The 27,202-nt window shown below is 44.6% G+C and overlaps 1 protein-coding gene across 9 annotated transcripts in view; it reads right to left on the bottom strand.

Moving 5' to 3' along the window:
• Positions 1-1,845: 1,845 nt before the first annotated feature.
• Positions 1,846-27,202, bottom strand: part of schip1 (schwannomin interacting protein 1) — a 214,553-nt gene continuing 189,196 nt past the window's right edge. For all 9 annotated transcript variants that reach the window (XM_072255439.1, XM_072255436.1, XM_072255440.1 and 6 more), the window contains 2 exons: positions 6,727-6,820; positions 1,846-2,525 (listed from right to left, as the gene is read on the bottom strand). In XM_072255439.1, coding sequence (XP_072111540.1) covers positions 2,474-2,525; positions 6,727-6,820 — 146 coding nt within the window. In that variant the 3' untranslated portion in view covers positions 1,846-2,473. The remainder of the gene's footprint in view (positions 2,526-6,726; positions 6,821-27,202) is intronic.

Genomic DNA, 27,202 nt, shown 5'->3' on the forward strand with positions numbered 1-27,202 from the left:
AGGAGAAGCTGTTCTCATTCACAGGCCAGAGGACAGAGGTTTAAAGCAGAAGGCAAAAAAATACAACTTCGTATGCACAATGTGGTCACTAACTGGAACTCACAGTGTCTGTAAGGGTGATGGAAACAGAGTCAGAGCTTTTGAAAGAAAACACCACAGACTTCTTAAGTAAAGTGCAGGTCACTGGTGAAAGCAGGGGACTGGGATTGACAGGCTGAATAGCTGCTTTTTGAGTAGAATACATAATTAAAATTCTGATGTTCAAGTGTTTCCTGAACTATTTTTAAAGAATTGTATAATATATAATATTGTGCTGTTTCCAAATGTGTGTGTTGAATGATCAATGTACAGGCTATGGTAAGATTTCATTCCTATGATCTGCTTGTAACTCCAACAATTCGCAAGTTGGAAATGTGGCTGTAAACTGAGTTCCTGGGAGGCAGAAGATTCCTGCAGCTTTGAAACAGCCAGCAAATCCATATCCACTTGTCCCCTAAATGTTTGCTTGTATTTCTGGTCACTTTATTATGTACCTCCTATACCGAATAATGTGGCCACTGAGTGTATGTTCATGTTCTTCTGCTGCTAAAGCCCATCTATTTCAAGGTTCTAAGTGTTGTGCAATCAGAGATGTTCTTCTGCAGACAGTGACAAATAATGCGTGGTTATCTAGGTTACTGTCGCCTTTTTTGTCAGCTTAAACCAGTCTGGCCATTTTCCCCCGACTTATCTCATTTACACAGCATTTTCACCCACAGAACTGGACAGTTTTTATTTTGCTCACCATTCTCTGTAAACTCTACAGACCGCTCTGCATGAAATTCCCAGCAGACTAGCAGTTTCTAAGATACTCAAGCCACCCTGTCTGGCGCTAACAATCATTCCATGGTCAAAGCCACTTAGATCACATTTCTTTCCCTATTCTGATGCTTTCTCTGAGCATCAACTGAACCTCTTGACCATGCCTGCATGCTTTTCTGCAATAAGTGACTGCCACATGATTGGCCAATTTGATATTTTCATTAACACGCAGCTATAATTAATAAAATGACCACTGGGTGCAAGTCAGGTTTTCGTGACCTGGGGTGAATCTGTAGCCTGTTTTCAGTATAATGATCATAGTTGACTGTTACTGATCAAAATTGCTTGAGATAAGCCTTAATATTTTCAATCCTATTTTAACAACTTGAACATAATATTATATTATGAAGACACGTAGTCCTCTTTTATTGTCATTTAGTAATTCATGCATTAAGAAATAATGCAGTATTTCCTCCGGTGTGGTATCACAAAACACAGGACAGACCAAGGCTGAAAAAAACTGACAAAACCACATAATTATAACATATGGTTACAACAGTGCAACAATACCATAACTTGATGAAGAAGTCCATGAGCACAGTAAAAGTTCAAAGTCTCTGAAATGTCCCACATCTCACGCAGATGGGAGAAGGAAGAAAAACTCTCCCTGCCATGCCGACCACAGTCCGACTCTGAGTCATCCGAAAACTTCGAGCTCTGATCAGCTCTCCGACACCCAGTACTGAGCGCCATGTCTGTCTGAACGATTCGACCTCAACCTTGGTCGCCAACAGCAGGCAAAGCCAGGGATTTTGAGGCCTACCCTCCGAAAGATTCCCGACCACGCAGTAACGACAGCAGCAAACCAGCATTTCAGAAATTTCTCCAGATGTTCCTCTGCTTTCACGTCCATTCTTCATCAAATCAGAATTGTCCACGGCCCCTATTTAACAGATACGATATCACTTTTCACCGGAGGGCTGCGCAGATGCGCTGCTCTCTCTCCTCCCGCCTCTATGTATAGAATATGGAGCAAGATAAATGTTAAGTATATCATAGGAAACAAATTTTATTTTTTTATTTTACATATTTGTACATAACATTTCCAGATAACATTTCTGAATCCAGTTGACTGAAATTATATTAACACACTTTAAAATGGTCATCAGTTCATCAACATTTACAAAATGTTGAAAACCTGTTGTGATCTAATCACCAATAGCTACAACTTCACTACAAGGCAGGCATGTATTCTTTGACTTTAATAGCACCTTTAAATAAAGTTTATTTGTTTAAAACTACCATCTGTGAAGAATAAAAAGAGGCCCATGGTAAAATACTGTTTAACTAAAATCCAAGGAGTCAGAAGTCAGCTGCTCTTAACTACATTATAATCTTCCAATCCTGCTGTTTTACTATTTTGCATATCAGTTACCAACATTTTACTGAAATGCTTGGTACAACTCAGTGACAAATGTAATCATATTAAAATAAATTATACAGGAAGCATAGGCCAATCACTGGACATAAAGCTTCAAACAGTACCAATGACTAACACTGATTTTCTTCAAGTGCACCATCTTGAGCGTCAGCATTTTACAACCACAGAAGCAAAGTAAAATCTAGCTTTTTTTTCCTCCAGCTTCGTTGCTTATTGGAGGGTTTCCCAGTTTCACTTGGTTGTTGTTTTCTCTGCCATGTGCTTTTGCTGACTTTCAGCATGTCTGGAGAACAGAAAAGAGAAGTCAAAGGTTTCACCAATGTAATGTCACATTTTAGTAATATGGTGCACTTTTAAATGTCTTTTAATGAAAGCTTGATTAATAAAACTCATAAAATCAATTTTAGTTCAGACTTGAGTGATGGATGCCAAAGGCGATTAGCAACCTATTGCTGGTGGTCAGCATTCCGGTCAGATGACAAATAATCTTTCAGCCTCACCGCATCTGATTCAAAAACAGGAAGTTAATTTTAGGAGTCCCAGAAACTGGCTTAATTAATTGTTCTCCTTGCAGATGCCTGGACACGATGAAGACCAGTTAAATTACCAAAATTACTAAATTATCAGTTACATTTCTTCGCTACTTGCAGGAAAAAAAATTGGAAGTGCACAGTTGTAACATCTGGGCCAAAATGGCTTTTGAGAACGAAGGTGGGCAAAGTTAGTGAGACTGTTATTCATTACAGGTCCATAAAGCACAGAAACAGACACTACAGCCCACCAACAGGTATGATTGAGATATCTAAGAGGTTCTTGAGCATATAAATATGCAGAGAATGAAGAGGTATATGGACCATGTTCAGGTAGAATATTTAATTTGGTGCAATTAACTTAATTAGATTAGCACATCATAGGTCTGTTCCTTTGTTGTACTGTTCTATGTTCACGCCAATCATTAAGTACCCATCCACAACCAATTCCAGTTTCCACTGCTTAGCCCACAACCTTCTATATCTTGGTGATTTAAGTGCTTGTCTTTTTCTTAAAACACAAGTTTATGGAGTATCTACTGCCACCATCTCTTCAGGCAGTGCCCTCCAGATTCCAAGCATTCGCTGTGTGAAAATGGCCTAACAAGTCCACTACTATTTACATTAAACTCACAGCCCTCTTGAATAAATGAACCACAGTCATGTGGCATTTCTCCTGTGGTGAGCAGAGGTGTCTGTCAGAGACCCAGAAACTGCCTCTTGCCTCTCAAAGCAACCTGGAGTAGAATAATGGCATTTTCACAAAGCCACAGGTGCAGCAGCATATGAACACATTACATTTTACATAAGATTTATCATTTACACATAAGTAACAACATGTAGAGCAAATAACTTTATATGGAAGTTTTTAATCAAGCTGTAATGATAGCATGCCACACTGTACAGTAAAGATAATCTATGTCCAAGGCACAGGAGATGTGACCCCAGTGACCAGATATTGGACCATTCTGCTTTTTGAATGATCAGATAGTGTGTTTTGGAGTTCTGCAAATTCAAACTGACAGACTGTCCAAGATATAATTTGACTGGTCATCTTGTGATCATATGATAGACTTCTCAGTATTCTGTGCAAAGCGAAGAGAATGCTGATTCTTTTTAATAACCGCACAACATAGTCCTCACTTGGAAATTGTAAGTGACCACAGGCATACACTACTGGCTCGAATGCTTCATCCTTTGAGGTGTATTTGTCTTTCCACTTATCTGATTTGAAATTTCCATCACAAGTCGCATAGATATGAAAAGAGTTTATAGCAAGGTAGGGAAGAAGAGATGAGATTTGATATGAGGTATCGGCCCTGTCAGCATAGCAAAGTCAGATGCTCAAATGAATGACATGGAGGTTCTCTCTTAAGAAATGTGTGACAGATTGGATCTGAGAACAGTCAGGGTATTTAGTCTTGGATTTTAATAAGTTGTGCTCAACACATGTGTTGTTGATCCTCTGACCTTGAACCAGTGTAGGCAGGGTGGTAGGTGAGAGTAGTGGAATGCTTCTCTGCAAGATGTGTTAAGTCAGGGAACCTTTGGTCTCCTTGATGACTCTGCCTGTGGGAAGTGCACCCAGGGGCACCTCCTAACAGACTCCGTCAAAGAAATGAAAGTGCAGGTACTGACAGGACTAGTGAGGGCTTGATAGACGAGAGCTTTGGTGAGGTGGTCACACCCCCAGTGCAGCTTCGGGTAGGTGGTGGCCACGAGGAGGAGTGACTGCAGCAGGCAGTCAGTGCAAGGTTTCTCAGTGGCTGTTCCCCTCACAAACAGGTACAGCTCTGGATACTGTTCTTTCAGAGGCTAGCAGAAGCCAGGTCTCTGCAACTGTGACTGGCTCTGACGCTCAGCAGGAAAGTGTATACAGTCATTCAGGGTGATAGTGGTAGCAGAATCTCTGGAAAGGACAGAAAGGCAGGGGTCTGTGGCCACAGAAGAGATGCCAGGATGGGAGTGTTGGCTCCTGGGTGCCATGGTCAAAGTATGTCTCCGAGTAGCTGCTGAAAATTCTCGAAATGGAGAGTGAACAGATAGAGGTCGTTGACCACATTGGTACAAACAACATAGGCAGACCAAGGAATGTGGTCTTGCAGAATGAGTCTAGGTAAGAAACTAAAATCAGGACCTCCTGGCTGGTGATCTCCAGATTACTCCCAGTGCCTCGTGCTGGTGAAAGACAGGGAAATTAATGTGTGATTAAAGAGCTGGTGCAGGGAGCAGAGATTCAGGCATCTCTTCTGGGGAAGAGGCAACCTGCACAAGTGCGGCAGGTTTCGTTTGAACCAGAGGGGGACCAATATCCGAGCAGAAAAATCTGCTTTGGCTACCAGGGAGGGTTAAACTTGATTGGCAGGGTGGTGGGACTCGAGAGAGGGAGGTCAGAGAGAAGACAGGGGTACATGCAGCATCCGAAGTGTGTAAGCCTAGTAATCGGGATACCTTAATTACAATAAAAGGGTAGATAGGCCCACTGCTTTAAATTGCATCTGTAAGTATTGGATGCTGTTTCTTTTATATCATTTCCTGCATGGGTTATTGTATGTTTTTTTATATATCATTTCTTGCATGGGTTAATTTCAATTTGAAGCACATTGTGGAAAGACATCCATCTCCATCCTCACTTTATATGCCCTTGAAACAGCAATATCTGTGAGTCTGAAGTTTTTGTTCATATAGGTAAACATTTAGTAGATACAAAAGTACGTATGCCCAAGACATCTGCTGTGGCTTTGTGCATGGGACGTAATGTCGGAACAATCTTCTGGACCTTTTCAAAGAGGCAACCAAGGGGACAGATGAAGGTAAGACAGTGGATCTTTATCTATTGGGCATTAGAAAGGCTATTAACAGGGTCCTGCATGGCAGACTGATCTAGAAGATTAGACTGTATGGGATTCAGGGGGATTCAGAATTGGCTTGACGATGTGGAGCACAGAGGGTGGTGGTCAAGTGTCAATTCTATGAGTGAAGATGTGTTACTGGCGGGTTACCCCAGGGATCAGTGCTGGGAACTTAAGTTATTCATTATGTATGCAAATGATTTGGAAATGAACGTACAAGGCACGATTAGCAAGTTTGCTGATGATACTAAATTAGGGGTTCTTATTGATAGTGAAGCAGATTACAATGAATTACAAAGAGAAGTTAGGGAGATGGAGTCACAATAGGTGTCAATATGGTGCACAGTCATACTCCTCCTCCACTGGGCTGGAGGAGTGCCAACTCAAGAGCACAGGTATAAATAAAGAGGTAAGAAATTTAAGAGACTTGTGAAGCAGATTCTTTATAGATTCTGCTCTGTATTACCTGAACTATAGAAACTGAGGTGGATGTAGTTAAATTAGTTAGATACGCCTCAGATCACCCAAAAACTGGCAATTCATCAGTCAAAATCTAATAAGAATGTATGGTTAGGGGACAACCCTGGAATAAGATACTGGGTTCAGCTGCAGGCAAGTGAGGATGAAAAAAAACGCATGTATGCATTCACAGCCTCATAATACCTGAAATCAATATTGCCCAGCAGAGCTCAGGCACCTTCCTACAAATCTCAACTCCAGCAATCAAGCAGACGTGTGGCACAAAAGTCATTTTCCAGAAATACATCAGCAAATTTTAAAAGTGTTCCATTTCACAAAGAAAGAACACTCTAAACTCACCACATAATTTTTGTTTTCGTTTCAGTATAAACAAGCTAGCCATGAATGTTCAGCAGGGGACTTCTTTGCATGACAGATTTCTAACAATTACGGTCAACCAAAATATGGTAGTTTTTTTTTTAAAAACAGGATGAAATTGTTTCAGGGAAAATACAAACCAATTCAGTGTGAAAATATGTCAGAAACGCTGTATGGTCCATGGGGAAGTACACAACTGTATAGTTGCAACCGTTGCAAGGAAAAGGAAACCAGTTATTCATTCATCTTTACACCTAGTACTAACCTGGTAAGATCTTCTATATCCACCAGCATGGCATCCTGTTCCATGTGTAACTCATCCCTAATGAGTAGAAGCTGGACCAACTCTTCATTTAAACCTGATAAATAAATGGAAGAGCCAATTTTCAGTATCAGTGTCACAGTTTTTCCACAAAACTGCTCTTTCGTAGCTGCGTGCAAACGTGCTACTAAAGAAACACACGGAGGCAGAGACAGCTCAACTCAGAATGCCTTTACTGATTCAAAATCGCGCACTTAGATCTCCCCTCCCATGGGCCCCTGTGACCCGCGGGGCGGACGTGACGTCAGACTGTCCCCGGAAGGTCCGTCCCGAGCGGTTAGTTCCAAACGCACTACCGCGTGTCTGCCCATGGCTCCCGAGTCCCACGTGTGCGGGCTGCCGCACCCCCTCCCCCCGAAATGTCCATCGGGGAGTGTAGCCCCTGGTCTGTGTGGCTTGCCTGGGTGGCCGGACTTGCCAGCGCGGTGCGGGTACCCTCACTGATTGCTCAATGTCCAAGTGCGCCAGTTTGAAGCGGTCCACTGTAAAAGTCTCTTCCGGCCACCCACCTCCACAACACACGCGGTTCTGCTGTGCCAGATCACCTTGAAGGGTCCCTCGTACGGCCGCTGTAGAGGTGAACTGTGCATGTCCCGCGAATAAAAACATACTCACAGTCTCGGGGGTCTTTAGGGGTGAAGGATGGCGTGGGACCATGCCTGGAGGTCGGGACCGGTGCCAGGGTCCCTACCTTGTCCCGCAGCCTCGTTAGCACCACTGCTGGAGTTTCTTCCGAACCTCGGGCCTCTGGTACAAACTCGCCTGGGACCTTCAGGGGGCACCGTAGACCAATTCCGCTGAGGTGTCCAGGTCCTCCTTGGGGGCTGTGCGGATGCCCAGTAGGACAAAGGGAAGCTCATCTGTCCAGTTGGGGCCCCTGAGACGTGCCATCAGGGCCGACTTGAGATGCCGGTGGAATCACTCTACCAAACCGTTGGACTGGAGATGGTACGCTGTGGTGTGATGCAGCTGGGTGCCCAGGAGCTGCGCCAGTGCTATCCACAAACCAGACGTGAACTGCGCCCCTCTGTCGGAGGTGATGTCCGTTGGGAGGCCAAACCTGGCGATCCAGTTTGCAATGAGCGTCCTGGCACAGGACTCAGTGGACGTGTCTGCGAGCGGTACGGCTTCCGGCCATCTGGTGAACCTGTCTACCATGGTAAAGGTATACCTGGTGCCCCGGGAGACTGGCAGGGGGCCGACGATGTCCACGTGGATGTGTTGGAACCTCCTGTGCGTTGGCTAGAACTGCTGGAGGGGAGCCTTTGCGTGCCGCTGGACTTTGGCAGTCTGGCGGCGTACGCAGGTCCTGACCCAGTGTTCGACCTGTTTCCGCAAACCGTGCCAGACGAATCTGTCCACTACCAGCTTGATGGACGCCGGGATGGACGGGTGGGCCAGGTCGTGCAGCGTGTCGAACACCCGGCTCCTCCATGCTGCTGGTACCCAGGGTCGGGGTTTGCCGGTAGACACGTCGCACAGGAGTCGATCCGCTGCCGGACCGATGGAGACGTCCTCCAACTGGAGCCCCAAAACGGTGGTGCAGTATGCCAGGATCTCAGTGTCTGACCGTTGCGCTTCCGCCAGTGCTGCGCAGTCTATTCCTGAAGACAATACGCCTACTGAGTGGAGGCAGGGGCGAGACAGTGTGTCAGCGACGACGTTGTTCTTCCCTGCGATGTGGTGGACGTCCGTGGTGAATTCTGAGATAAAGGACAGGTGCCTCTGCTGCCGAGCCGACCATGGGTCCGATACCTTGGCCAGTGCGAAGGTGAGGGGCTTATGGTCCGTATATACGGTGAACTCCCTTCCCTTGAGGAAGTACTGGAAATGCCGGACAGCCAGCTGGAGCGCTAGCAACTCTCTGTCGAAAGTGCTGTACTTCACCTCTGGTGGCCGTAGGTGCCTGCTGAAGAAAGTGAGTGGTCGCCTCTGGTCCTCGATGAGCTGCTCCAGGACTCCGCCGACTGCCGTGTCGGAAGCGTCAACTGTCAGTGCCTGGGTACATCGACTCTCGGGTGCACTAGGAGGGCCACCTTTGCCAGCGCCTCCTTGGCCTGCTCGAACGCCTCTGTGGACTCCATGCCCCATGCCACTTCTTTGGCCTTGCCAGCCGTCAGGCTGAACAAGGGTCTCATGATGCGTGCCACCGCCGACACGAACCGGTGATAAAAGTTGACCATCCCTACGAAGTCCTGCAGGCCCTTAACTGTGCTGGGCTTGGGGAACTGGTGGGTGGTCTGGACCTTGTCCGGTAGGGGAACTGCGCCATGTCGGTTGACTCTATGGCCGAAGAAGTCGATCTCCGTCAGCCCAAACTGGCACTTTGCCAGATTGATTGCCAGTACATGGTCGCTCAGGCATTGGCAGAGCTGGCGCAAATGTGCCACGTGCTCTTGGTGCGAACTGCTGGCCACCAGGATATCGTCCAAGTAAATGAAAACAAAATCCAGGCCGCATCCCACTGAGTCCATGAGCCTTTGGAAAGTTTGGGCTGCATTCTAAGACCAAAAGGCATCTTTAGGAATTCGAACAAGCTGAACGGGGTGATGAGGGCTGTCTTGGGCACTTCGTCGGGGTGCACTGGGATTTGATGGTCTCCCCTGACCAGGTCGATTTTTGAGAAGATGTTCGCTTCCTGCAGGTTCACCGTGAAGTTCTGGATGTGGGGTACCGGGTAGCTGTCAGCGGTTGTGGTGTCATTGAGCCTTCTGTCGTCTCCGCAGGGCCTCCATCCTCCTGCGGACTTGGGCACCATGTGCAGCGGGGATGCCCACGGACTGTCTGAGCGGTGTACGATTCCCATCTCTTCCATCTTATGGAACTCCCCCTTGGCGAGGTGGAGCTTGTCGGGTGGGAGCCTGTGAGCTTGGGTGTGCAGCCGCAGTCCTTGCGTGGGGATGTGGTGCTGCACGTCGTGCTTGGGGTTTCCCGTGGAGAACTGCGGGGTGACTATGGAGGGGAATTCCGCCAACACCCTGGTGAATTCGTGAATTCACGGAACCCAGGTGGAGGGCCGGTAGCTTGGCTTCTCCGAGCTGTAAAGTCTGAATCATCTCAGTGTGGACCAAACGCCGGCCTTTTAGGTCGACCAGGAGTCAGTTGGCTCGCAGGAAATCTGCCCCTAGTAGAGGCTATGTCACCGCTGCCAACGTGAAAGTCCAAGTGAAATGGCTGGACCCGAAATACAGTGAGATAGTTCGCAGGCCATACATCCGAACACTGGTGCCATTTGCAGCAGTGAGTTCGGGGCCCAGAACTGCGTTACGAGTGTCCATGTTTGAGCGGGGGGAGTACGCTGACTTCGGCCCCAGTGTCTACCAGGAAGCACTGCCCGGAGTGTTGGTCCCAGAGGTACAGGAGGCTGTCTCGGTGGCCAGCCAGCGCAACCATTAGCAACGGCTGGCCCCGGCGTTTCCCAGAAAAGCACATGGTGGACGGCAGAGGCGCACACCTGAGCCCCATCTTTGGTAATAGAAACACCATTATTCTGAACTTTCGCCTTTCTCCCCCATGGGTCTCGACGGCTTCAGTTGCGGGGCCTGGGCTTTGGGGCACACGATTGTGGCTAGGCCAGTGGAGGCTGATCCACGTTGCTTGCTCTGCCAAAGGACGTCTGCTTTAGCCGCGACCCTGCGTGGGTTGCTGAAATCCTCACTCGCGAGGAGGAGGTGAATGTCCTCTGGCATTTGCTCGAGGAACAACTGTTCAAACAAAAGGCAGGGCTTATGGCCGTCCATGAGCGCCAGCATATCATTCACGAGCTCGGATGGCGTGCGGTCGCCCAGGCCGTCCATGTGTAGGAGCCGCACGGCCCGTTCGCGGCGGGAGAGTCCGAAGGTACGGATCAGGAGAGCCTTAAGCTCAGTGTACCTGTCCTCCGCTGGTGGCTGGCGTAGGAAGTCGATGATCCGGCCTGCTGTCTCCTGATCGAGCGTGTTGACCATGTAGTAGTACCACGTGGCGTCAGATGTAATGTCTCTGATATTGAACTGGGCCTCAACCTGCTAGAACCAAACGTGGGGCTGAGTGGCTCAGAAAGTCAGGCGCTTCAGAGAGACCGCGCTGTGCGAGTTGCTCGAACTCATGGCTGGTCGCTGAGTCGCCGGCTCCAGATGCCGTCTGGAACGTTGGGGGTCACCAATGTAGTCGTGTGCAAACGCGTTACTAAAGAAACACACGGAGGCAGAGAGAGCTCAACTCAGAATGCCTTTACTGATTCAAAATCGCACGCTTAAATCTCCCCTTCCATGGGCCCCTGCGACCCGCGGGGCGGACGTGATGTCAGACTGTCCCTGGAAGGTCCGCCCCGAGCGGGTAGTTCCAAACGCGCTACCGCGTGTCTGCCCACACCTCCCGAGGCGGTTCGAGTCCCACATGTGCCGGCCGCCACACTTTCATGTTAATAGAACTGAAAATAAGGCTTTAATAGCAATAGTCTTGTATTTATTTTGCAAATGCATTTTCTCAGTTTGACAAGTTGTAGGTGACTTAACCAGTTATTCTAGTGAAATTTAACACACAAACATACCACAAAATTAAAATGCTATAAGTCCTCTATCTAAACATTAAAATTGCTACTGATTACCTAATATTACAACTGCCCTCCAAACTAACTTATACAGAGAAAAAAAAACATAGAAACAGGGCACTTTCTTTGCATCACTGACCATAGAAGGATTGGGATTCTGATTCTGTCACTGCATTTTTAAGAATAAATCTAAATTATTGAGAGAGCAAAGGGGGCATCTACTTACATCTTCACAGAATATGAATGTGCACACAGATCATTAAAATGACAAATATCGCAGGATTGATGTCTATGAGATGCTACCACATAAGGCAAAGACCTGTTGTTTGCATACTGTACATTACTGTTTACTGTTTTCGTTTCAAACCTCCAAAACATCTGGCTTCTTGTCTTCAAACATTCCATCTCTATAGATTGTGCTGTCAGTTATCAAGGTCCCAAATTCTTCTTCAATTATAGGAACATGAGGGGCAACTTTTTTTTAAAAATAGACAAAGGGTCATATCAGCTGCCAGAGGAAATAGTTGAGCTAGATAGAAAAAATATGTAAGAAAGATAATAAAACAGTGGTCATGGGGGACTTCAACAAGGAGGCAGATGGGAAAAATCAGTTTGGTGATGGATCCTGAGAAAAGGAATTTGTAAAATGTCTTTGAGATGGCTTTTTAGAGCAGTGTGTGATTGGACTCACAAGGGAAGAGACAATTATGAATTTGGGATTATGCAATGAACCAGATTTGATTAGGGAACAAGATAAAGGAATCCTTAAGAGGCAATGATCATCATATGATAGAATTCACCCTGCAGTTTGAGAGGGAGAAGCAAAAATTGGATGTATGTTACAGTTGAACATAGAATAGTACAGCACAGTACAGGCCCTTCGGCCCACAATGCTGTGCCGACCCTCAAACCCTGCCCTCCATATAACCCCCCACTTTAAATTGAGTGGCGCTAACAACAGTGGTACAAGAGAGGAGCTGACCAAAGCTGATTAGAAGGGAAATCTAGCAGGGATGATGGTACAGCAGCAATGACAGGAGTTTCCTGCAGTATTTCGGAACAGACAGGATCATTTAATCCCTATGTTGCAAGATGCAGCAACATAGAAGCAACCGTGATTGACAATGGAAGTCAAAGACAGCATAAAAACAATGAGTACAGTACAGTACTTCAAAAACTAATGGGAAGCTAGAGGATTGGGAAGCTCTTAAAAACCACAGAGGGCAATTAAAAAAGCAATAAGGATAGAAAAGATGAAATATGAAGGTAAACTAACAAATAAAAGAGAGTACCAAAAATTTTCCCAGATATATAAAAAGAAAGGCAAAAGTGAACATTAGATTGCTGGAAAAAGTAGACGCTGGAGAAGCAGTAATGGGGAATAGAGAAATGGCAGTCAAACTGAGTACTTTGGGATAGTCTTCAGTGTGGAAGATACTAGTAGCATGCCAGAAGTTGAAGTTGGGGGGTGGGGTGCAGAATTGAGTGTAATTCCCATAACTAAGGAGCAAGTGCATGAAAGTTGAAAGGTCTGGAGGTAGACAAATCAGCAACACCTGAAGGAGGTAGCTGAGGAAACTCTGGAGACATTAGTAATGATCTTTTGAAGAATCACTAGAGTCAGGAATGGTCCTAGAGGACTGGAAAATTGAAAATTTCACTCAACTCTTCAAGAACAGAGGGAGGCAAAAGACAAAAAAAAAATCATAGGCCAGTTAGCTTGACTTCAGCGGTTGGTAAGATTTGAGAGTCCATTACTAAGGATGAAGGTTTGGAGTACTTGGAAGCACGTGATATTATAAACTGCTATCAGTTTGGTTTCCTTAATGGAAAATCTTGTTTGACAAATCTATTCAGCAAACAAGGTAGAAGTCCATGGTATTACAGGAAAAGTACTGGCATGGACAGAAGATTGGGTGACTGGTAGAAGGCAAGGAGTGAGGATAAAGGATGCCTTTTCTGGTTCGCTGTTAGTGATTAGTGGTGTTCCCTAGGAGTTGGTGTTGGGTCTGTTATTTTTCACATTATATATAAATGATATGGATGACAGAATTGATGGCTTTGTTGCCAAATTTATGGATGATGGAAACATAAGAGGAGGGACAGGTAGTGTTAAGGAAGCAGGGAGTCTGCAGAAGGACTTGGACAACTTGGGAGAATGGGTAAAGAGGTCCTTAATGGATTACAACATAGGGAAGTGTCTGGGCATAGACTTTGGTAGAAGGAATGAGAGTGCCACCTAAATTGGGAGAGAATTCAAAAACTGGACATGTAAAGGGATTTGGAAGTTCTAGTGCAGAATTCCATAAAGGTTAACTTCTCAGTTCAGTCAGTAGAAAGGAGGGCAAATGCAATGTTAGCATTCATTTCTAGAGGACTGGAATAGAAAAGCAAGGATGAATCATTATGAGGCATTGGCCAGACCGTATTTGGAGCATTGTAAACAGATTTGGGTCCTATATCTTAGGAAAGATCTACTGGCATTGGAGGAGGTCCAGAGGAGGCTTATGAGAATGATGTCAGGGATTAAAGAGTTAAAGTGGGAGGACCATTTGACGGCTCTGGACCAATACTCGCTGGAGTTTAGCAGGTTGAGGGGGATCTCACTGAAACCTACCAAATATTGAAATACCTACCTAGAATGGGCATAGGAGAGGCTAAGACCAGAGGGCACAGCCTCAGAATAAAATTACCTCCCTTTAGAACAGAGAAGAGAAGGAAGTTGTTTTGCCAAGAGGTTGGTGAATCTGTGGGGCTCAATGCCACAGATGGCTGTGAAGACCAAGTTATTGAGATAGGTTTATAGGTCCTTGATTAGTAAGTGTCAAAAGTTACGAGGAAAAGGCAGGAGAATGGAGTTGAAAGGGAATAATAAATCAGTCATGGTCAAATGGCAGAGCAGACTGAATGGGCCAAATGACCTACTTCTGCCCCTATGTCTTATGGCTTCAAACTATTTGATTTTTTTTTGGCATAGGTATTCTATTGCATTTTGGCATTACAGGCAACAATGGTTGATGAAGCAAATTGCACTTTTACTGTAACACCATACCTAAAAGCTATTTGCAGGCATCTACCAATTCAGGAATATTCTGTTCAAGAAGAGGTAGATTATGTCATTTCAAAACCTTTAACAAAATAGATAATTGGCATTTCTCTGTGAGCTCTCGCCTAATTATTTCGAAGGAGTAGATTTGGGATCTAATCCTGTCTGGGTCAGAGATGACCTCATGTAAGCTGTTGTTGAACCAGAGATCAGGGCTGATGTACTGTATTCTCCAAAGGTACATAGGAAGAACATAATAATTAACATGAGTTAGGAGCAGGAATAGCCCACTCAACTGCTTCACTATTCAATAAAAAGTCACATCACAAATAGACCTTATATTTTCCCCAATTTTGTTTCTTATTCTACTTCCATTTCAGTGCTTTTAACCTTCATGACTTTTCTCCTGAGTACTAACTCCCAGATCTGAAAAAAAAACAGCAGAAGAATGACCCATTCCCGGTCAACATTTATCCATCATCTAGCAGTTACTTGGAGATGTATTTTTGCCATGTTTTAAGTCTCACTCTTTGCAGATTGAACTTGACATTGACTTTGTTAGTTTACACTGCAGCAATAAGGGCTCTGCACTATGTCATTATGAAGGTAGCCCAGAATCCAGTTTTAAGGTGTATTGTAATAAACTTGGGATTTTAGTGCATTTGGTGAAGAGACACAGTTCTGGTGCAGTGAGTACTTGCAAGAGGGGCAGGAAACAGTGACAGGTCAAACCTGGAGTATATGAGTGTGATTTTAAAAAAAGGGAAATGAAGAATGAGAACTGAAAAAATGAAATGTGATGTCACAGAAAGGCAAGGCAGTGCGTGGCTTGCTGGCGTCAGTACAAGGGAAAATGCTGAATGTTGAGCCGCTTTTAAGTTCCATTTACTTTTATTGTGCAAATGAATTTAACAGTTAAAAGTATGACAGAGCACATCAGACCCATAGGGTTTCTGTCCTGTATCAAATTTGGAAGATGATTTCACTGTGCTGAAGATAAAGCTTGAATCTGCACATACTGGGCCTGGTCTGGAGGTATCCAATAAAACAGTGCAGTAGAAACTTCACTATGGTGTAAAAAGGTTCTGGACCATAAGTGATAAGACAGTGAAGAGGTGGCATCACTCTGCACATCAGAGAGTTTTGTCCCAAGTCTGGAGGTGCTGTGGAGGGGAAGCGAGGTTAAATGTTTCAACCAATATTCCTGAATCGAAGGGAGCGTAATTCCTCTGCAGAGTGCAGCCGATGTCAAGTCCACAGTACTATGGTTGTCTTAATTGGAGAGGGTAGGAGGAGAATGATTGACGGTGATAGTTATAGAGAATCCAAAAGCCAACGAGCAGAGGTGTGTTTCTGATGAGGTGTCATTCCATACAAAGTCCATTTTCCTTATGAATACCGATGGGAACTATACATTGAGGACCTTCCGTATACCTTGTGGCTCCACTAGATTGCTCCCTTTGTACCTAATAGGCCCAGTTCATTCCCTGCTTATGCTTTTGGCCATAATACAAATACCAAATCCTGTCTATCAATGATATTTCATGACCTCTCCTTGTCTTCCAAATTTTCTTTTTTTTAAAAAAAGCATTACTCTACACTTCTAATACAGGTGTGCCCCGCTTTTCAACGTTCGCTTTACGAAACCTCACTGTTACGAAAGACCTACATTAGTACCCTGTTTTCGCTTTCCAAAGGTGTTTTCACTGTTACAAAAAAAATTCAGCGCGCGAAAAAAAGCAGCGCACGATAAAAGCAGCTGCTCTCCCCGGATTCGGAACGGCATTCTCGCCAGCATTGCTTTTAACACGAGCCTGTGAGCAGTCGTTTGCAAGATGAGTTCTATGGTGTCGGAAAAGTCTGAAAGAGCTCGTAAGGGTGTTACACTTAGTGTAAAACTAGACATAATTAAGCGTTTCGATCATGGTGAACGAAGCAAGGACAAAGTGGGTTTGGCTTGTAGAAGCTGACGAAGATGATGTTGAAGAGGTTTTGGCATCCCATGACCAAGAACTGATAGATGAAGAGCTGATGCAATTGGAAGAGGAAAGGATAACAATCGAAACGGAATGAGTAATGATAAAGTACGACTTTAATTTTGAAAGGGTACATAGGTTTAGCGGATATTTGCAAGATTCTTTGAGTCCTTACAAAGAACTGTATTACAGAAAAATGCGCGAGGCTCAGCAGTCAAGCAAGCCTTCCACATCAGCCACACCAGACGACGAACCTTGACCTTCAACATTGAGGCCGGCAGTCACAGGAGAAGATGAGCTGCCTGCTCTAATGGAAATAGACGACAGGATGACACCCCAGTGTCCCACCACCCCAACACCCAGGCCGCGGACAGATACTGTACCAATTCGCGGAGAATGCAGCAGTAGCCGGGAGGCACACAGCACATCTTTAAGGAAAAAGCCAAAATAAACGTGCTAATTAATTAGGTGCCGCCCCACACGTAATTAACGGCCCAGATCAGAGGCGACGCAATCGGCACTGATCTGGGCCGAAAATTACGTGTCGGACAGCATGTAATTAATTAGCATGTTTATTTCGGCTTTTTGCTTAAAGATGTGCTGGGTGGGTCCAGGCTACCGCTGGACCCCTGCGTGCTTCGCGGCAATGTGTGGGTTGGCGACCCAGAGGTTGGGGGCCACTGCACCACCCAGCCTGCGACGATTCAGTCTAACACACCATCAACAGTGTGCTCGGTGCTGTTTTCCCAATTCTGGTAAGTGATACTACACTGTACATATATTAATTCTACTTTATATTGGCTGTGTATTTTTATGTGTTATCTGGTATGATTTGGCAACTTCATAGTTTAAAGATTAATGGAGAGTGCTTGCTCCGTGTTTTTGCCAACAGTGCTTGCGTGATATTTTCTGCTGATGGCGCTTGCGTGAGATTTTCACTACGGAGATCTGCGCTGGCAATGATTGTGGAAAAGTATTTCTACTTTATATAGGCTGTGTATTTATCATATCATTCCTGCTTTTACTATATGTTACTGTTATTTTAGGTTTTATGTGTTATTTGGCATGATTTGCTAGGTTATTTTTGGGTCTGCGAACGCTCACAAAATTTTCCCATATAAATAAATGGTAATTGCTTCTCGCTTTACGACATTTCGGCTTACGAACCGTTTCATAGGAACGCTCCACCTTCGGATGGCGGGGGAAACCTGTAGTCTAGATGGGTTTTCTGCCTTAGCTGTTCCACAGCTGCTTTATGCTTCTTTTTTCCCCTTTATCCGACTCTCTATGTCCCTCAACATCCAGGGTTCCTAACACTTACTGCCCTCGACTTTCACTGTTACAGGAGCATACTGACGCTGAACTCTCAATGCTTCTTTAAATGTTCCCCTCTGTGTAGATTTAGTCCCATGCAAGCCGATGCTCCCAGTGGACATTAGCCAGATTCAGTCTTATTATAATGAAATTCAACTCCACACTCACCACCCCCTCCCCCTCAATTTAAGGCCATTATTCATGATCTCTCCCTTTCTTTTTCCATGACTACTTTGAAATATTTGGAGTTATCTCCAAAATGGTTTCAGACTGGCACTCTCTCTAGTTGACTAGCCACTTTGTCCAACTCAAGATGGAGTGTGAGTTTTGAAAAAGTGAGCAGGGTCAGTCAGGACATTTGTCAGGCTTGAGAATGTTGGGTAATTAGGTACTGGGCAAGGGCCAATAAAAAGAAAGTTTTAAGCAGAGTAGCCGGTGTTGAGAGAGTAGAGAGTGAGGCTTTGGTGAAGAGAGGCAAGGGCTAAAGCAGGTTGCTGCTAAGTTTCTTTCTTTTTATTGTGCAAATAGATTAGTGGGAACGCCAGACAGGATAGCGGAATGCTCCTCTTGCAGGATGAGGGAAGACAGGGAGACCCCCAGCATCCCAGACAAATACACCTACAAGAATGCATACAGCGGCAGATTCTTACAGACCGCTTTAGGGAACAGGAACTGGAGCTGATGAACTCTGGATCGCTTGTGAGGCTGCGGTGCTGATTGACAAGACAGACAGGGAGGTCAATACACCGAAGGTGCAAGGCACAGGTAGCTGTGTGACTGTCAGGGGAGGAAAAAGGGATGGACAGTCAACCACAGTGGGCAAGTCTCTGAAATTAAATCTGGTTCAGAATCAGAATCAGGTTTATTATCACCGGCAGGTGACGTGAAATTTGTTAACTTAGCAGCAGCAGTTCAATGCAATCTACAAGATAGAAAAGAATAAAAAGTATAATGAAAAAATAATGAATAACTAAATCAATTACAGTATATGTATATTGAATAAATTTAAAAACGTGCAAAAAACAGAAATATTGTATATTTAAAGGAAGTGAGATAGTGTCCAAAGCTTCAATGTCCATTTAGGAATCGGATGGCAGAAGGGAAGAAGCTGTTCCTGAATCGCTGAGTGTGTGCCTTCAAGCTTCTGTATCTCATACCCAATGTTAACAGTGAGAAAAGGGCATGCACTGGGTACTGGAGGCCTTCAATAATGGATGCTACGTTTCTGAGACACTGCTTCCTAAAGATGTCCTGGGTACTTTGTAGGCTAGTGCCCAAGATGGAACTGACTAGATTTACAACCTTCTGCAGCTACTTTTGGTCCTGTGCAGCAGCCCCTCCATACTAGACAGTGATGCAGCCTGTCACAATGCACTCCATGGTACAACTATAGAAGTTTTTGAGTGTATTTGTTGACATACCAAATCTCTTCAAACTCATATAGCCGCTGTCTTGCTTTCTTTATAACTACACTGATATGTTGGGACCAGGTTAGATCCTCAGAGATCTTGACACCCAGGAACTTGAAGCTGTTCACTCTCTCCACTTCTGATCCCTCTATGAGGATTGATATGCGTTCCTTCATCTACCCTTCCTGAAGCCCACAATCAGCTCTTACTGACGTTGAATGCCAGGTTGTTGCTGCGGCACTATTTCACTAGTTGGCATGCCTCACTTCTGTATGCCCTCTCGTCACCACCTGAGATTCTTCCAACAATGGTTGTATCGTCAGCAAGTTTATAGATGATATTTGAGCTATGCCTAGCCACACAGTCATGTGCATATTGAGAGTAGAGCAGTGGGCTAAGCACACACCCCTGAGGTGCGCCAGTGTTGATAGTCAGCGAGGAGGATATGTTATCATCAATCTGCACAGACTGCGGTCTTCCGGTTAGGAAGTCGAGGATCCATTTGCAGAGGGAGGTACAGAGGCCCAGGTTCTGCAACTTCTCAATCAGGATTGTGGGAATGATGGTATTAAATGCTGAGCTACAGTCGATGAACAGCATCCTGACACAGGTGTTTCTGCTGTCCAGATGGTCTACAGCTGCGTGGAGAGCCATTGAGATTGCGTCTGTCGTTGACCTATTGTGGCGATAGGCAAACTGCATTCGGTCCAGGTCCTTGTTGACGCAGTTCAGTCTAGTCATTTCATCACTGTCAACGTGAGTGCTACTGGGTGATAGTCATTAAGGAAGCCCACATTATTCTTTCTTGGCACTGAATAATTGTTACCTTTTTGAAGCAAGTGGGATCTTCTGCCCATAGGAGTGAGAGGTTGAAACTGTCCTTAAATACTCCCGCTGGTTGATTGGCACAAGTATTCAGAGCTTTACCAGGTACTCCATCGGCCCCTTCTGCTTTGCGAGGATTCACTCTCTTTGAAGACAGTCTAACATTGGCTTCTGAGACAAGGTTACAGGGTCATCAGGCGCAGTAGGAATCTTCACAGCTGTAGTTGTGTTCTCCTTTTCAAAGCGTGCATAGAAGGCACTGGGTTCATCTGGTAGTGAAGCATTGCTGCCATTCATACTATTGGGTTTCGCTTTGTAGGAAGTAATGTCTTGCAGACCCTACCAGAGTTGCTGTGCATCTGATGTTACCTCCAACCTCATTCGAATTTGTCTCTTCGCCCTTGAAATAGCACTGTTACTCAGAGGGAAGATGGTGGGGAGAAAAGGAGGGTCTAACAATATTTTCGAGTTTTTTTGGGGAGGTTACCAGTAAAGTTAATGAAGGAAACTCTGTGGATGATGCCTGCATAAACTTTAGCAAGGCCTTTGACAAGATCCCACAGGGGAATCTCAAGAAGGTTCAGTTGCTTGGCTTTCAAGATGAGATAGTAAATTGTATTTGACATCGGCTTAACGCAAGAAGCCAAAGAGTGGTGCTGGGTCTGTTGTTGTTTGCCATCTCTATCAACCTTATCAACAATCTGGACGATATCTGGTTGTAGGGACCTGAATTATAGGGAAAGGAGATTAGCATAGGAAAATGGGGGGAAATTTGGTTGCACTATGCAAAAGTATGAGGGGCACAGATAGGGTAAATGTGAGCAAGGTTTTTCCACTGAGGTTGGGTACTTGAGTGAAACTAGAACTAGAAGTCATAGGTTAAGGATGAAAGGTGAAATATTAAGGGGAACCTGAGGGGATCTTCTTCACTCATAGGGTAAGTGTGAGTGTGGAACAAGCTGCCAGCGGAAGTGGTGGGTGTGGGTTTGATTTCAACATTCGAGGAAAGTTTGGTTAAGATGGAAGGGATATGAAGAGCTAAGGACCAGGTGTGGGTTGATGGACCAGGCAGAGTAATAGTTCACCACAGACTAGATGGGCCAAAGGGCCCACAAGTTTCCCCCGCCATCCGAAGGTAGAGCGTTCCTATGAAATGGTTCATAAGCCAAAATGTCGTAAAGCGAAGAAGCAATTACCATTTATTTATATTGGAAGCATTTGTGAGCGTTCCCAGACCCAAAAATAACCTACCAAATCATGCCAAATAACACATAAAACCTAAAATAACAGTAACATATAGTAAAAGCAGGAATGATATGATAAATACACAGCCTATATAAAGTAGAAATACTTTTCCACAGTCATTGCCGGCACAGATCTCCATAGCGAAAATCTCATGCAAGCGTATTGGCAGAAAATCTCACGCAAGCGCTGTTGGCAAAAACACGGAGCAAGCACTCTCCAGTAATTTTTAAACTATGAAGCTGCCAAATCTACCAACTAACTCGTAAAAATACACAGCCTATATAAAGTAGAAATAATGTATGTACAATGTAATATCACTTACCGGAATTGGGAAAACAGCTCCCAGCACACTCATGATGGTGTGTTAAGACTGAGTCGTCACAGGCTGGGTGATGCAGTGGCCCCCACCCTCCAGCCCGCTGACCCGATACATTGCTGCGAAGAACGCAGCAGTAGCCGGGAGGCACACACACATCGTTAAGAAAAAAGCCGAAATAAACATGCTAATTAATTAGATGCTGCCTGGCACGTAAATGTCAGCACAGATCAGAGGCGATTGCCGACTGCATCGCCTCTGATCTGGGCTGACAATTACGTGCTAGGTGGCACCTAATTAATTAGCATGTTTATTTCGACTTTTTTCTTAAAGATGTGCTGTGTGCCTCCCGGCTACTGCTGCGGTCTTCGCGAATTGGTAGAGTATCTGTCCGGGGCCCGGGTGTTGGGGTGGTGGAACACAGGGGTGTCATCTCATCGTCGATCAGGGCAGGCAGCTCATCTTCTCCTATGACTGCCCGCCTCGATGTCGAAGGTCGAGGTTCGTCGTCTACTGTGGCTGATGTGGAAGGCTTGCTTGACTGCTGAGCCTCGCGCATTTTTCTATCACACAGTTGTTTGTAAGCACTCAAACCATCCTGCAAGTATCCCCAAAGCCTACGTACCCTTTCAAAATTAAAGTCGTACTTTATCATTGCAGTGAAAATCTCACACAGTTGCTTCACTTTCTGCATTCGGTTTCGATTGTTATCCTTTCCCCTTCCAATTACATCGCTCTTCATCTATCAGTTCTTGGTCATGGGATGCCAAAACCTCTTCAACATCATCTTCATCAACTTCCACAAGCCAAACTCACTTTGTCCTTGCTTCGTTCACCATGATCGAAACGCTTAATTATGTCTAGTTTTATGCTAAGTGTAACACCCTTACTCTTTCAGGCTTTTCCGACTCCTTAGAACTCATCTTGCTAACAGCTGCTCAATGCAACGTGTTTCGGCAGTGCCGTTCCGAATCCGGGGCAGAGCGGCTGCTCGGGGCGCACTGCCTTTTATCGCGCGCTGCCTTTTATCACGCGCTGCCTTCCTTCGTAACAGTGAAAACATCTTCTGAAAGTGAAAACAGGGTACTAATGTAGGTCTTTCATAACAGTGAGGTTTCATAAAGCGAACGTTCGAAAAGCGGGGCCACCTGTATTTCTGCGCTGTAGTGCTCTTATGACATGAAGATCCAGTAATTCTCTCTCAGTGGTCTATCTACATATTATGTCAAAATCTCTTCAAGAACTCCCCCACCCCCCCAATTATTTCTCGTCATCTAAGCCTTGTACACTAAGGAAACCCCAGTCAAGATTCAGGAAAATTGAAATCCCCTGTTACAATAAACATACTTTTTAAATCACATTTCTGCTAGTTGCCTAAAGTTTCTTTGTTAGATTTGTTCCTTTATCGCCTGTTCACTGTATTTCTAAAGTATACACCTCAGGAAAGTAATGATACTGCTTTGGTCCCAATCTCTACCATTTTGGCTCATTTAAAGAGCATTGTAGGATATTCTCCTCCAATACTGAAATAATGTATTTCTTGATTAAAACATCGTAAATGTAATGGCGCCTCCTCCTTTACACGTCTTACCTGCAAACTCTATACCTCAGGATTTTGAGTTGCTAGTACTGACATTCTATAAGCACCCAAGACCATATGAAAGAGAAGAATTTGGGCATTTGGCCCTTTTTTTATAATGCTGATTTATTATCTCTCTCAACACTGTTCTCCCACCTTTTTCCTTCTGACGTTTGACACCCTGACTAATCAAGAGTCTATCAACCTGTGTTTTAAATATACTCAATTACTTGGCCTTCAGAGCCATCCGTGCAATGGATTCTACAAATTCAACACCCTCTGGCTGAAGAATTTCTCCTGATCTCTGTTCTAGATGGATGTCCCTCTACCGAGGTTGTGTCCTCTGGTCCTAGACTCCCCCATTAAAGGAAATATCCTCAGACATCCCACCTCTCCCAAAGTTCCAGGAGTCTCCCGCATATTAATAGTGGCTCCCTGATGCCCGCAAATTATATACAATGTCCTGGAAGTCAATTTTTTTTGAGACCGAGTGAGCAAGAGAGCGTGAGAGAGAGAGCGAGCACGAGAGAGCGAGAGCGAGAGAGAGAGCGCACGCGCACCATGGGAGAATGTTCCAAAAAAAGAAAATATAAAACATACGTCACCCCAGACTACACTGAAGTGTACCCCTACCGAATAGGGGTAAAAAATAATGACAGTGTTGCTTGCTGCACTGTTTGCAACAGTGACTTTTCTATTGCCCATGGTGGGTTAAGACTGTAAAAGGCATGTTGAGGTGAGTTTAACAGGTGCCATTCGTTCATTAGCATAGCTAACGTTATTTAAACTAGCTGGCTAGCTGCTAAGGAGCTACACTACTGTAGACATCCCACCTCTCCCGGTAGTTCCGGGAGTCTCCCGCAAATTGATGGTGCTACCTCCCTGAAATGAGTTTTTGCAGGGTGGGATGTCTGTATCCTCTCCAAACTGACTCTATCTAGGCCTTTCACTATTCAACAGGTTTCAATGAGATACCCTTCATTTTTCTAAACTCCAGTGAGTAGAGGCTCAGAGCCATCAAATGCTCCTTCTATGTTAACTCTTTCATTGCCAGAATCATTCTCGTGAACTTCCTCTCGACCCTCTCCAATGCCAGCATATCCTTTCTTAGATAGGTCTAAAACTGCTCATGATACTCCAAGTGCAGTCTTGACTAATGCCTTTTAAAGCCTCAGCATTACTGTACATCCTTCATCATATATTTCAGTCCTCTCAAAATGAATGCTAACATTACATTTCCCTGCCTTACCACCAACTCAACCTACAAGTTAACCTTTCGGGAATCCTGCATAAGGACTCCCGAGTCCTTTTGCACCTCTGATTTTTGAATTTTTGAAGTTAGAAAATAGAGCACGCCTATATTCCTTCTACCGAAGTGCATGGCCGTACACCTCTCTACGCAATATTCCATCCGCCACTTGTTGCCCATTCTCCAAATCCGTTAATTCCCTTTACATTCACCCTGCTTCTTCAGCATTCCCTGTCCCTTCACCTATCTTTGTAATGTGAAAAGAAGCAGTCCCAATACAGACCCCTGGAGAACACCATTAGTCACCAGCAGCCAACCAGAAAAATCGCCCTTTATTCTCACTTTTTGCCTTCTACCAGTCAGCCAATCTTCTGTTCATGCTAGTAACTTTCCTATAATACAATGGGCTCTTATCTTGTTAAGCAGCCTCATGTGCAGTACCTTGAAAATCGAATAAAACAATGTCCACAGACTCTCCTTTGTTTATCCTGCCTGTTATTTCCTTAAAGAATTCCAACAGATTTGTCAGACAAGATTTCCCATTGAGAAAACTATGCTGACTTTGGCCTACTTCATCATGCATTTCCAAGTACCCCAAAACCTCACCCTTAAGAATGGACTCCAATATCTTCCCAGCTACTGGGTCAGGTTAACAGCCTTATAATTCCTGATAAGGGTCTCAGTCTGAAACGTTGACTGTTTATTCTTTTCCATAGATGCTGCCTGGCCTGCTAAGTTCCTTCAGAATTTCCTGTGCATTACTTTGGATAGTCATAGTCATACTTTATTGACCCCGGGGGAAATTGGTTTTCGTTACAGTTGCACCATAAATAATAAATAGTAATAGAAATAGTAATAGTAATATTAGTAAATAGTAATAGTCATAGAAATAATAAATAGTAATAGAATAGTAATAGAAAATAGTAATAAATAGTTAAATAGTAATATGTAAATTATACCAGTAAATTATGAAATAAGTCCAGGGCCAGCCTATTGGCTCAGGGTGTCTGACCCTCCAAGGGAGGAGTTGTAAAGTTTGATGGCCACAGGCAGGAATGACTTCCTATGACGCTCTGTGCTGCATCTCGGAGGAATGAGTCTCTGGCTGAATGCACTCCTGTGCCTAACCAGTCCATTATGTAGTGGATGGGAGACATTGACCAAGATGGCATGCAACTTAAGACAGCATCCTCTTTTCAGACACCACCGTGAGAGAGTCCAGTTCCATCCCCACAACATCACTGGTCTTACGAATGAGTTTGTTGATTCTGTTGGTGTCTGCTACCCTCAGCCTGCTGCCCCAGCACACAACAGCAAACATGATAGCACTGGCCACCACAGACTCATAGAACATCCTCAGCATCGTCCGGCAGATGTTAAAGGACCTCAGTCTCCTCAGGAAATAGAGACGGCTCTGACCCTTCTTGTAGATAGCCTCAGTGTTCGTAGACCAGTCCAGTTTATTGTCAATTCGTATCCCCAGGTACTTGTAATCCTCCACCATGTCCACACTGACCCCCTGGATGGAAACAGGGGTCACTGGTACCTTAGCTCTCCTCAGGTCTACCACCAGCTCCTTAGTCTTTTTCACATTAAGCTGCAGATAATTCTGCTCACACCATGTGACAAAGTTTCCTACTGTAGCCCTGTACTCAGCCTCATCTCCCTTGCTGATGCATCCAACTATGGCAGAGTCATCCAGCATCTGCAGATTTTCTCATGTTTGAATCTTATTATTCTCTTTTTCTGTTTCCCTCTGTTTTTAAAGAATGGAGTGTCATTTGCAAATTTCCAACCCTCCGGAACCATTCCAGACTCTAGTGATTCTTCAAAGATCATTACTAATGCCACCACAAGCACTTCAGCTACCTCTTTCAGAACCCTAGTGTGTAGCCCATCTGGTCCAGGTGACTTATCTACCTTTCAACTTCCCAAGCACCTTCTCTTTAGTACTAGCAATTCCACTCATGTCTGCTCCCTGACACTCTGACTTTCTGGCATACAGCGAAGACCAGACAAAATAAGTTTGTCTGCAATTTTTTGTCTCCCATTACTATGTCTCCAGCATAGTTTTCCAGTGCTCCGATATCTACTCTTGCCCCTCTTTTATTCTTTATATATCTGAAAAATCTTTTCATTTAAAAAAAAACCTTTAAAAAAGCAGCAAGAGTATAAAACAAATAACTTTGTTGTTTTTGATTTCCAGGTAGATTAAAATTAATTCTAAGAAAATAAAAATCATATCTTGTTCATTTGGAAGAGGGATATTTCTATTACATTGAAGATAACATATCACTTTTATATTATTGGCTAGCTTATCTTCATATTTCATCTTTTCTGTCCTTATGGATTTTTTTTAGATGTCTTTTGTTGGCTTTTAAAAGCTTCCCGATCCTCTCCCTTCCCACTAATTTTTGCTATATTACATGCCCTCTCTGTCTTTTACTTCCTTGTCAGCCACAGTTGCCTCATGTTCCCTTTAAAATACCTTTTTGTCTTTGAAATGCATCTATCCTGCACCTTCTGAATTGCCGTCAGAAACTCCAGCCATTGCTCTTCTACTGTCAACCCTAACTATGATTTTCTTACAGCCACAAAGTCATACCTGCCTATTTCTAACTGCACTACAAGATCATCCATCTTACTCTGGATAAACCCTGCAATCAAATATAACATCTTCAGTCCTATATTCATCACCCTTTGCAATCTGCCCCCATGTTACACTTCCATTCATCCCACTGATTGCCATTTTGCCCCTTCATCTGCCTGTCTATCCTCACAGCATCACCACACAATGCATCAACTTGTATATTGTCCCATTCTCAGTCAGTTCCCACCCCCTGCCAAATTAGTTTAAACCCTCCCCAACAGCTCCGGCAAACCTGCGCACAAGGGTTTAGGTGACCTTTTTTGTGCAGGTCATACCATC

The sequence above is a fragment of the Mobula birostris genome, chromosome 4, assembly GCF_030028105.1.
Source record: "Mobula birostris isolate sMobBir1 chromosome 4, sMobBir1.hap1, whole genome shotgun sequence".
NCBI classification, from domain to species: domain Eukaryota; kingdom Metazoa; phylum Chordata; class Chondrichthyes; order Myliobatiformes; family Myliobatidae; genus Mobula; species Mobula birostris.